The following is an 11,734-nucleotide window of genomic DNA, read 5'->3' as shown; positions in this document are numbered from 1 at the left end:
GAGAGTGTTGTAGTCTTTGATACATGAAAAGGTTGAAAATAAAAAAAGATGGAAAAGGATATGCCAGATGGATACCAACTAGAAGAAAGCTAGTGTAGCTGTCTTCATATTGAACAAGTTAAACTTCAAGGTAAAATGCATTCTGAGTAATAAAGACAGTAACTACACAATAACAACAGATTTGATTCACCAGGAAGAGATGCTAATTCTGAAATTATGTATGTACTGAACGATATCTTCAAATAACATAAAGCAAAAATTGACAGAATTAGAAGATATTGACAAGGCCATTACCACAGTAGTACAAACATAATGCACAACTTTCTCAGTAATTGAAGTCACACAGACCAAAAATTAGTAACATATAGAAAACAAAAACAACACAACTGACAAGCCAGATAAAAAAGACATGTATAGAACTTTATCTCTAACTACAGAGAAGGTACATTTTTTTTGGAGAGGTTTTTGCTATAGGGTGCGTGTGCTCGCCAGAAAGACAGAGACAGAGAGACAGAAAGTGAGAAATCATCCCCCAGGGGGGATGGCCACGCTACAATCCCTTCTCCTCCATTCTCCTCTCAGGATCTTGGGCACGCATGCACACGTGCCCAGCGTGAGTTTAAGCCACCGGGTCTGGGACTTGGACTGCAGTCAACTACATGGGAGTCTAGCAACATAACCATTACACTAACTGTTGGACCCTGGTACATTTTTTTTAATGGTGCAAGAAACATTCATAAAACTGACCATGCTGACTGTAGTTTGAGTCCTGGACTCAGTGGCTTGAAATTCATGCTGGGCATGTATGTGTACATGTCCAAAACCGTAGAAGACTGGAGGAGAAGGGATTGTGGCATGACCCCCCTCCTTGGGGGGTTACTTGTCACCTATCTTCTCTGCCTGTCTCCCTGTCTCCCTCTCTCTGGTGCCTGTATGCACCCTATGGCAAAAACCTAAAATAAATAAATAAATAAATAAAAACTGACCGTGTACTTGGCTATAAAGCAAGTCTGAACATGTTTTTCAGAACAGATTCAGAAATTCAGTTTTCTAATTACAGTGCAATTAGGTTAAAAATCGAGGTTGGCAGGTGGCCTGGTGGTTAAGGGTGTTGTACTCCCACATGGCCAATCACAGTTCGAGTCTTGGACCCGGCAGCTTGCTTTCTCATTTTCTCGTTCTCTCTCTCTCTCTCACTCTGTCCCTCTCTGTTCAAATATAAATAAATAAATAAAGTTAAATGAAATAATTCCTTAAAAATAATCTATAACAAATGGGGCTGGCAGGTGGCATTGTGATTAAGGCTAGACTCCCACATGGCCAACTGTGGTTCGAGTCCTGTACCTGGTGGCTTGCTTTCTCACTCATTCTCTCTCTCTCTCTGTGTGTCTCTCTCTAGTCATATTAAAAATAATGATCCAATGATATGAGTATGGCTACATAAAGTATGCTTTATCAACCCAATAGGCTATCATGTCGCCATTACAAAATGTTTCTTGAGGGGGCCAGCTGGTGGCATAGCAGTAACACACAGTCTCTGATACTGGGCCCACATGGGGAGCTCCAGGGTTCATGTCCACAGGCCTACCTGTACAGATCAGGTGTATGTGCACATGTCTGTCACTGGAGTTGGCTGAGGCTGGAGTGGATTGAGGGGTAAAGACCCTGTTGGTGGTATCTAGCTATCTGTCTCTCTCATGGAAGAAATATATACATTTAAATTTTTTAAAATTGAGTAATGTTTAATGTATAATATGAAATGGAAATCTGAATGCATATGCTACTTATTATTATAATCATGTGAACAAAATGTACCCATTTAGACAGATTAGGAAGGTATAAGCAAATGAAAACAGTTGTTGGGACAGCTGGTGGTGTGGTGGTTAAGGTAGCTGGATCCTACCTGGATGAATGCATAGTCCGAGTCTTGGACCTGGAGGCTTGAAAAACATATCCCTTAAGGAGGGAAAAGCAGAGGAAAGGAGATTGCAGCATGACCATTCCCCATGGGGGTGGGTGTTTCTTACTTTTTCTCTCTCTCTGGCGAGCACACACACCCTCTAGCAAATTAAAAGAAAAAGAAAATAAAAACCAGTTGTTACATTATGGTTATGGGATTATGTATAATTCTACTTATAAAATAATTTTCTGTGATGCTGTTACATGGCTTAATTGAAGTTAAAAGAACCAATAGAAGACATGATCTCTGTTTGGCGGTAGATGCTTGTCGTGCCCTAATATCCACTTATCCCTCTCTTTGATAACAACAGATTTTCCTTGGGTATAACTGCCCAAAACTAAAGTGCATTTACCAGCCTTTCTTGTAGCTGGTGTTAAGATGGAATGAAGTAGAACCAGTAGATAGTGTAATGGTTATGTCGCTAGACTCCCACATAGTCAACTATGGTTTGAGTCCTGGACCTGGTGGCTTACTCATGCTAGACGCATGTGTGTGCGTGCCCAAAATCCTGAGAGGATAATGGAAGAAAGGATTGCGGTGTGGCCATCCCCTGTGGGGTGATTTCTCACTTTCTGTCTCTCTGTCTCTGTCTCTATGGTGAGCACATGCACCCTATACCAAAAACCTCTCTAAAAAAGTGGGATGAATTTATAGCTAATGAAATATGAGAAGTTGGTACCCTGAAATGTAATGAAAATTTCCTTCCTTTGTCTTTTCCTTCTATCTTACCCCAGAAATAGCTTTATTATTGCACATACTATGAGTAGACTGAATCTTATAGGCATTTGATTGGATGAGGGACAGCTTTCTAAATTAATGAAAATGAGAAATGAGGGCACATAGGTGTTTTTCTATTCAACCAGTGTTCATTACAAACTGACAACAAGGGGATTAGCCTTCCGTTTTTGTATATCAAATAAAGATGTATTAATATTAAAGAGTGCAGGTTTACATCAAATATGTTCCAGTAGGAATCCAGATATACATTTACTCCAATATTCTTTATCATTTAAGAGTATATTTTGGTAGAGGATGAGATCTTTTTATAGGCGGCCATGCCTGAGTTAGATCAACAAATAAACTATGCATTTTAAATGTTAAGCAAATAAAAAAAATTGCGTTGTTGAAGTTCAATAAATAATTGTGCTTTGTTTAATGATCACAGCCTCTGTTAAGGTTTGATATAATCCAATAGCCTGGATCACAAAAGAAATCAGTAATTTGCACTATATCAGGAATGAGAATTTATTGATTAAAATGAAATTGATAAATATTATTCCAAACAATCTTTATACTTGAAAAATAGCCAAAGTACAACATTAAAGCAGATGCAACATTCTGCCCCAGGTGCTTCAATGCTCAATAATGATTAGGTATGCTATGTCATGCCTACTGTAGCAACAAATCCATTATTCTTTTTATTATAATTCAGAATAGGTCATTCACAAGCTGTTCTGTAAGAACAACATGCAACTGAAAAAGAAAGATCCTGGAGGCTGACTCAAGAGCAGCCTTTTATTCTATGAATTCTCATATTTATGCTAAGCATGGCCCGTTCAGATATTTTTTTTTAAATGAAAGAAAATCAAAATGGAATGAAAGACCCAGGACTAATCTGCCCATCATTTTTTGAACAAAACTGTATACTGCTAGTTCGAAGGCGGCATCTAATAAAAATAAGTTATTTGGATTGAAATTCTGTCAGTAAAAAAATATGTGCACCTAAGGTAATACAAAAGGGCTTAAAATACATCATGCATTTCCTTAAGAGAGCATACCGAGGACTTGTTTCCATGTTATTTCCCTTTATTACTCATACTCATCACTTATACACAGACAAGCAGATTGTTAAATGACTTTGGTTTTCTGTCAATTAGCTGTGCATTAACATGATGAAGGGTTCCTAAGATACGCGTCTTCACACCAGGCAAATAATCCCTTTTCTTCTTTTTCTAATTTGCCACCTGGCAGGGATTCATTAATTTTCACAATGTCTAAAGATGGGGTGGAGGCAATGATTGTCCGTTGCTGCTCAGTACTTGGTTTGTCCACTTGCAGTCCCTAGGCAGAGTTACACATAAAAGTGGAAAGTCTTTTATATTTGTTTTTTGCTACCTTATTTTTTCATAGTTGACTCTATATTTAGTGTCACTGCTCCACCCTCCAATTCACAGCAGATTTTTAAAAATTACAAACTAATATATGAATACATATTTATTGTAAATCTGCCTACGATGGTAGACTTTACATAGTTTAGCCTTTAGTACATTTAAGTAGAAATGACTTCCATTTTGAAAAAAGCACCATCAGAGATGTGCTGAATCAGCAAGGTGAACACACAGAGATGATCTATTCCCCCCCCCCAATCTCATGCTGATGGGGAGCCAAAACAGCTGGTGTTTCTCAGAATAGCTACGAATATTGTTTAAGAATGTTTAAAAAAGCAAGTAATAAGGTGAAAGTAGCTTTATACTATCCAAGGTACAATATGGAAAAGTGTTCTGACCTTGAATTTGTAGATTAGAACCATTTTACTTAGGCAATCAGAATTACTTACATTTTGCATATTGTCCAAAACAATGAATTCAGTACAAGTTAAACTTACGATTACCTCGGAAGCAGTTTTTTCTTTAGCTATCTTAAAGACTTGTTTCATTCTTTCAAGTTGCATTTGAGTTTCCTTGGATCGTTGACACGGATGTGTAACTTGATTTTGCAGTTGGTACGGCCGGTGTAAAGGTGGGAGAATTATAGGGCGTCTAGAAAATGTTTTTATTACAGACAGAAAAAAAATCACACAAAATGAAATTTAAAATTTAAAGCAAGTCCCAAATTTTATTCCCATATTCTCTATCAAATATATCATAGACCTGAGTGCTTGGAGCAACCCTATATAAGATTTTAGGTTAAAGTTATTGCTGCTTCAGTTTACATAGCATTGTTCTTTTTAAAAAAATAATTTATTTAGTTGTATTTATTATTATTATTTTTAATTTTTGCTATAAGGCATGTGTGCTCTCCAGAGAGAGACAGAGAGACAGAGAGAGAGAGAAAGAGAGAGAGGAAAAGTGAGAAAGCAAGACAGCTGGTCTGGAATTCAAACCATGGTCAGACATGTGGGAGTCCAGTGCCTCAACCACCATGGCACCTGCTGGCCCCTACATACCACTTACCAAGGTGTATAGATGATGATGTCAACAACAATGATGAAGAAAATAATAAAAGCTGGTATCAATTTGAAATGAGCTTTCCTGGGAAATTCAATGTAATATCCATTTCAATTTTTTTTTTACAATAAATACTAACACAAAAAAGTATTACATTTCATATGGTTGAAAAACAAAGTGTGTTTATTAGTGTTGGGATCAGACATAGTTGGTGCTTTCCCTATAACCCCCTTGGTTTTATCATTATAGGGCACAGAGGCCCAACTTCCACCTGCCAGTATCTGCATCACTCAGTCTGAGAGCTTTCTTTGAGAATAAGAGCCCATGTGCACAGAAGGTCAAAAATGTCTGAGAATTAATACCTCTCATCCTAAGCAACCATTAACCAATGACTGATGGGAGTTGGTATATCAATACCCCAACTCCCTTGGCCCTGTGAGATAACTCTGAGTTGCATGTTTTACACAGGCTCTGACATTCCCGAGTAAGCTCGTTACTGACAGCCACAGCTTGTTTGCTAACACACACTGTTTTGGTCCTTTTCTTTCTCTGTTTCACTTCTCTAGCCTCTCTCATCAGCCCTTCCTGAGATCACCTCCCAAATAAACTACTTGCACTCAAATCCTCATCTCAGGGTCTGTTTCTAGGAGATCCCAAACTAAGTCTGCATTTGAAGATGCCTTTTATAAAGGCCTTTATATTTTTATAAAATAGTTTTTTTTCTTTAATTGATTTAGCATCTGACTACTTATTTGGATCTTAAGTGACTCATTCTTGGATAATCAGTAGCAAGAATCCAAACAGCAGGGAGCCTGGGGTTATATATGGTGGCAGAGAAAATTACATCATTTATTTGACCTTGGTGGTAATGGGGTTAAGTTCTATATTCAGTGCTCATATGGATGAGTTAGAGAAAACTCTTTCATGATGACAGACTGTGCCCTCAACCAGGCCATCTGTCTGGCAAATGTATAGCCCTGATCGTAAAATAAATGGGCTAAATTATGTTATTGGGTCAGCACCACTCATCTCTACTCCTGAAAAAAAACAGCGTGTTTGCTTGACAGCGATCAGCAATGTTTTCTTTGTGTTCTAAAGAAGTATTTCTCATTTCAAATATGAGTGTTTGAAAACAGATATCAACAGGTTCTCTTCAGACTGATTATCTCTCTCTCTCTCTTTTTTTTTTTTAAAAAAAAAGTCAGCTTAATTGGTACATAACATGGGCTAGATGAGACTTAGTAATGGAAAGAAAAAAGGAATATAATCAGACCAGTCATATTCTGTCCATATTTCAGAACACAATACCTCTATTTTGCTACAACATGTGTTTTTAAAATGCGAATTGGCTCACATGCTATTGGTAAAGATGGGAATAATGTCACTGTAATTTATATGCAATTTATACCAGGCAAAGGGAGCCAGAATAGCAAGAATAGAATTATAACCTTCAGCAGAAAAGGAAAAAGCCCTCAGCTCTGTGCTGTGTGGGCAATGGGAACCCTTTTGGCTGTCATTATGAAAAGAAATATTTAAACCTGCACTTAGGGCTCTCTCCCAAGAGAGGCATGCCCACCTGCCCCCAAATCATCCTCACTGTCCTCCACCCTACCCCTGCCTTGAATGGCTCCTGTCCACTTATATAAGGGAACCACTTCCATCTTGTCTCTATGCCCACTACTCACTCTAATGAAAGATTTGTCAGTGCTTCCACTCTATTGTCGTACATACTGTATACTTGCTGTGGCAGCCTTCAACCACACCAAGCTGTGTGTCTGGTGGTACAAGCTATATTCCCAGGTACCAATTTGTCCTTTGGTTTCTGTGTATTACACACACACACACACACACACACATAACTTTTTTTTAAAGAATCATTTATTTATTCACTCATTTATTTTTAATTTGGAGAGAGAGAGAGAGAGAGACAGAGCAAGCAAGCCACTAGGTACAGGACTCAAACTATGGTCAGTCATATGGGAGTGCCCAGCACCTTAACCACACCAACACCTGCTGGTCCCCACGCATAATTTTTTTAAGAGAGATTTTTTGCTATGGGGTGCATGTGCTGACCAGAGACAGACAGAGAGAGGTAGAGAGAGAGAGAAAGCGAGAAATCACTCCCAGGGGGGATGGCATGCCACAATCCCTCCTTCATCCTCCTCTTGGGATCTTGGGCATGCATGCAAATGGGCCTGGCTTGAGTTTTAAGACACCAGGTCCAGGACTTGAACCGTGGTTGACTACCTGGGAGTCCAGTGACATAACCATTATGCCATATGCTGGTCCGGGTGTACCATTTATAAAGTGTTATAAGTTTTTAGCAATCTGCCCCAACCCTATTTTTCCTATATGCTCTAATAATATCTTTAGTGAGCTATCTGGCAGAATGTGAACCTTTTCAGAAATGCCCCCAGTGCTGTAACCCTACCGAAGGATCTCTTTTACCTAACTCCAGAAACGATCCGCAGCTGGTGCTGGTGCATTTCTTCTGACTGTGGTTTCCGTAACAAATATTTCATTTCTTTTTGTAGACGGTTTGAAATGACTCCAGACTGTGCATAATCAACGATGTCATACATCATCGTGGCCCTGGGAATGTTTTCAAGGCTTAATCTTCGCCAGTAATTGTTTTTACCACCCGATGATGCAGGAGTCTCGTCTAGAAGGCTAGAATACTATATGGAAACAATGATTAAGAAAAATTGGTTGTGGGCGCTCTAAAATGATTTTGGACACATCTCTCAAAGTTCCATCAAAAGCTACTTCATACAGAAGGCATTCTTTGGGGCGAGATAGTGGCACAGTGGTAACACAACTTGACCCACATGGCCTCTTCCCCAGTAAGCCGGGCATGTGTGTGCTTGCCCATGATCTGGACTGATTCGGACTGGGGGTAGATCATGGTGTGAGAATCCTGTTGGGGGTACCTGTCTCTTTGTCTTTCTTATGGAAGAAAGAAAAACTGACTTAAAAAAAATCATTCCTTTGGGGCCAGCAGGTGGCGTGATGGTGAGAGTGCTGGACTCCGACATGGCTGACCACAGTTTGCCATGGAGGGGTGATTTCTCACTCTGTCTCTCTTCAGTGAGCACATATACCCTCTGAAAAATTAAAAAAAAAAAGTCATTCCTTAATCCTATCTCTGCACTTTATCATCATCTTGTTCCTATGACTCTTTTTTTTTTTCTTTTTTTAAGAGAGATATTTTGGTATAGGGCACATGTGCTCGCCAGAGAGATGAAGATAGAAAGTGAGAAATCACCCTCTGGGGCGATGGCCATGCTGCAATCCCTTCTTATACATTCCTCTCTTGGGATTTTGGGCACATGTGAACATGTGCTCGGTGTGAATTTCAAGCCACTGGGTATGGGACTCTAACCACAGTCGTTCATGTGGGAATCCTGTGACATAACCATTACACCATCTGCTGGTCCCACTCCTATGATTTTTCTTGCCATCTAGCAACATTGTAGTTATCTGTATATGTGTTAGCTTCCTTCCTAGAAGACAAAATACATGTCACCTAGTGTCATGCACATAGTTCCATACTATTTAAAGCACAAGCATTTTTATGGCAAATATAACTCGGATGAATTAAAATAGGGATTGGCCTAAAAATTAGTGATAATAGCTTTGTGTTCTACATACCTCACAATGCTTGTTCATGACATACTTGTTCATGACATGCTTGGGTTGGGGGAAATAAAGAGTTTGTCTCTGGTGCTAAGTGGAGAATTTCACTGTTTTCACTTAGAGTATTTATAAAAATTCTGCTTCTTTTTTAAAATTTAAAGTTACATAGATTTAGAAAGTTAAATAATTTAAATATTGGGACCAGCAGTTAGCATAATGGCTATGTCACTGGACTCCCATGTAGTCAACTATGGTTCGAGTCCCAGACCTGGTGGCTTAAACTCACGCCGGGCATGTGTGCGTGCGTGCCCAAGATCCTGAGAGGAGAATGGAGGAGAAGGGATTGCGGTGTGGCCATCCCCCCTGGGGGGTGATTTCTCTCTTTCTGTCTCTCTCTGTCTTCCTGGTGAACGCACATGTCCTATAGCAAAAACCTCTCCAAAAAAAAAGGGAAAAAAAAGAATTTAAATATTGGGACCAGCAGTTGGTGTAATGGTTATGTCGCTGGACTCCCATGTAGTCAACTGTGGTTCAAGTCCCGGACCCAGTGGCTTAAACTCACACTGGGTATGTGTGTGTGTGCGTGCCCAAGATCCTGAGAGGAGAATGGAGGAAAAGGGATTGCGGTGTGGCCATCCCCCCCAGGGGGGTGATTTCTCTCTTTCTGTCTCTTTGTTTCTCTCTGTCTTTCTGGCAGGTGCCTATAGCCAAAACCTCTCTAAAAAAAAAAAAAAGAATTTAAATATTAATACATAGTGGCCCAGTAGAAGTGGGGCAGCAGTAATATAATGCTCTGTAATACTGGAAGCCAAATGGAAGATCAGGGTTTGGTTCTCTGGTCAACCTGTGCATGCTGATTGTCAGTGTGTTTGTGCTTGTGATCCTGGCTGGCTAGGATAGGCTGTGGGGAGGGTCACATAGTGAGATCCTGTTGAGGGTACCTCTCTCTCTCATATGAAGTAAGTAAATAAATAAACTTAAAAAAATAAATATATAGGGACCAGCAGTTGGCGTAATGGCTATGTCACTGGACTCCCATGTAGTCGACCGTGGTTCGAGTCCCGGACCCGGTGGCTTAAACTCACACAAGGCACATGTGCATGCGTGCCTAAGATCCTGAGAGGAGAATGGAGGAGAAGGGCCACCCTCCCTGGGGGGGTGATTTCTCGCTTTCTGTCTGTCTCTCTTTTTCTGGCAAGCTCACGTGCCCTATAGCAAAAACCTCTCAAAAATATATATAATGAACTTAACATTATAAATGTGGATTTAAGAAACAGGAAGAGGACAGGAGGAACTACAATGTTGTGAAATACAATAACAGTGAGGCCTTTAGGGTATATCACACACACACACAGTCTCTCTCTCTTACATTCACAGTCTAATGTGTACACACACAGAACAGAGGCAGTTTTCCCTGTGCAATATTTGTTATGCACAAATTTCAACCATTTAGTTGAATAATACTAGTCCTTCAACAACACAGTTGCAATTTCAGTTACCATGGTATAACTGTAAACAATTACATAAAACATGACCTCTGCTGCTGGCTCTTTAGTCCATAGAGCACTACATAAATGACTGATCTGCATCATGATTAGTGACTAATCATGTCACTTCTTTCAAAGTCTGTCAGAAATTGGTTGCTATAGATCCATCGTTCAGTTCACAGGCAGATAGCAAAGTATGTAGTTGTGTTGCCTCTTTATCTCCCAGTGGTAAGCCATTTATGAAAATGGAAAATGGAGAGAATTGGTCAGCAGAGAAACAAGAAGTGGTAACATGGAGGTGAAGTTGAAACCAAATGTACATGGAGTTCTAGAAGAAATAGGTGACCATGGGAATGCAGACAGTGACGTCATACAAGAGATTGTAGAGAGACAGCTGGAGAAGCTCAGTGAATTTATTGACGTAAATGAGGAAAGTGGCTATGACGAAAAGGAGAAAGCTGTCCCAGAGGAAGTGACGATGGCCAAAAACATTTCACATTAAAGGAATTCTGAGATATTTTACAACATTTAAACTGCAAAGAATGAAATGTTGGCAGCTGACCCAAACTTAAAAAGGAATATAATTGTCATCTTTTATAATCAAGACATAGAAAGATGCTTGCTCCATATTGTAAGTTACACAAGGAGAACAAGAAGGCAGTTTAAAAGTTCAAACTATTGGGGACCAGCAGATGGTGTAATGGTTACATCGCTGGACTCCCATGTAGTTGACCGCAGTTCGAGTCCTGAACCCGGTGGATTAAACTCATGCCGAGTGCATGTGCATGTGTGCTCAAGATCCTGAGAGGAGAATGGAGGAGAAGGGATTGCAGCATGATCACCACTCCCCCCCGTCCCGGGGTGATTTCTCACTTTCTGTCTCTCTGTCTCTGTCTTTCTGGAGAGTGCATATGCCCTATAGCGAAAATCTCTTTAAAAAAGTTCAAACTACTGTTTAAAATTTTTAGGTTTATTTGTTTCTCTGACTGAGAGAGACAGAGAGAAAGAGAGAATCTCCAATAGTGTCCCAATGCTGTGATCTACCCCTAACCCCAGCCAGTCCTGAACCATGAGCATGTATGTGCTCAGCACACTCACCGAGGCCTCCAGATGCAAACCAGGAACCTTTGCATGTTGGTTAGCCTTCTCGAGTGCTGCAATTTACTGCTGTGCCACTGTCCAGTCCCCTGAAACTACTATTTTTTTTTAAAAAAATTGTATTGCCAGAGAGCATATGCACTTGCTAGAGAGTAAGGAGAGAAAGAGAGGGAGAGAGAGAAAGCAACTCCTAAAGGGGTATGGCCATGCTGCAATTCCTTCTCCTCTATTTCTCCATTGTGTCTGGATTTGGAGCATCAATGCACAAGTAGCCGGTGTGCTTATGAAGCTGCTAGGCCAGGATTTGAAACATAAAGTTGGTAATGTGAGATCTGGCTTCCTTAAATACCAAGCCACAGCGTTAGCCTGACAAATTTTTAAAATTT

General features: G+C 40.0%; 1 protein-coding gene across 1 annotated transcript in view; it reads right to left on the bottom strand.

The window, feature by feature from the left end:
* Positions 1-3,516: 3,516 nt before the first annotated feature.
* Positions 3,517-11,734, bottom strand: part of CUNHXorf58 (chromosome unknown CXorf58 homolog) — a 42,004-nt gene continuing 33,786 nt past the window's right edge. The window contains exons 8-10 of the mRNA XM_027771115.1: positions 7,576-7,805; positions 4,566-4,719; positions 3,517-4,021 (exon numbers count right to left, since the gene is read on the bottom strand). Of these exons, the coding sequence (XP_027626916.1) occupies positions 3,845-4,021; positions 4,566-4,719; positions 7,576-7,805 (561 nt within the window). The 3' untranslated portion in view covers positions 3,517-3,844. The remainder of the gene's footprint in view (positions 4,022-4,565; positions 4,720-7,575; positions 7,806-11,734) is intronic.

This window comes from Tupaia chinensis, unplaced genomic scaffold, assembly GCF_000334495.1.
Source record: "Tupaia chinensis unplaced genomic scaffold, TupChi_1.0 Scaffold000184_1, whole genome shotgun sequence".
Taxonomy (NCBI): Eukaryota; Metazoa; Chordata; class Mammalia; order Scandentia; family Tupaiidae; genus Tupaia; species Tupaia belangeri.
This window is presented reverse-complemented; position numbering and strand designations above follow the sequence as displayed.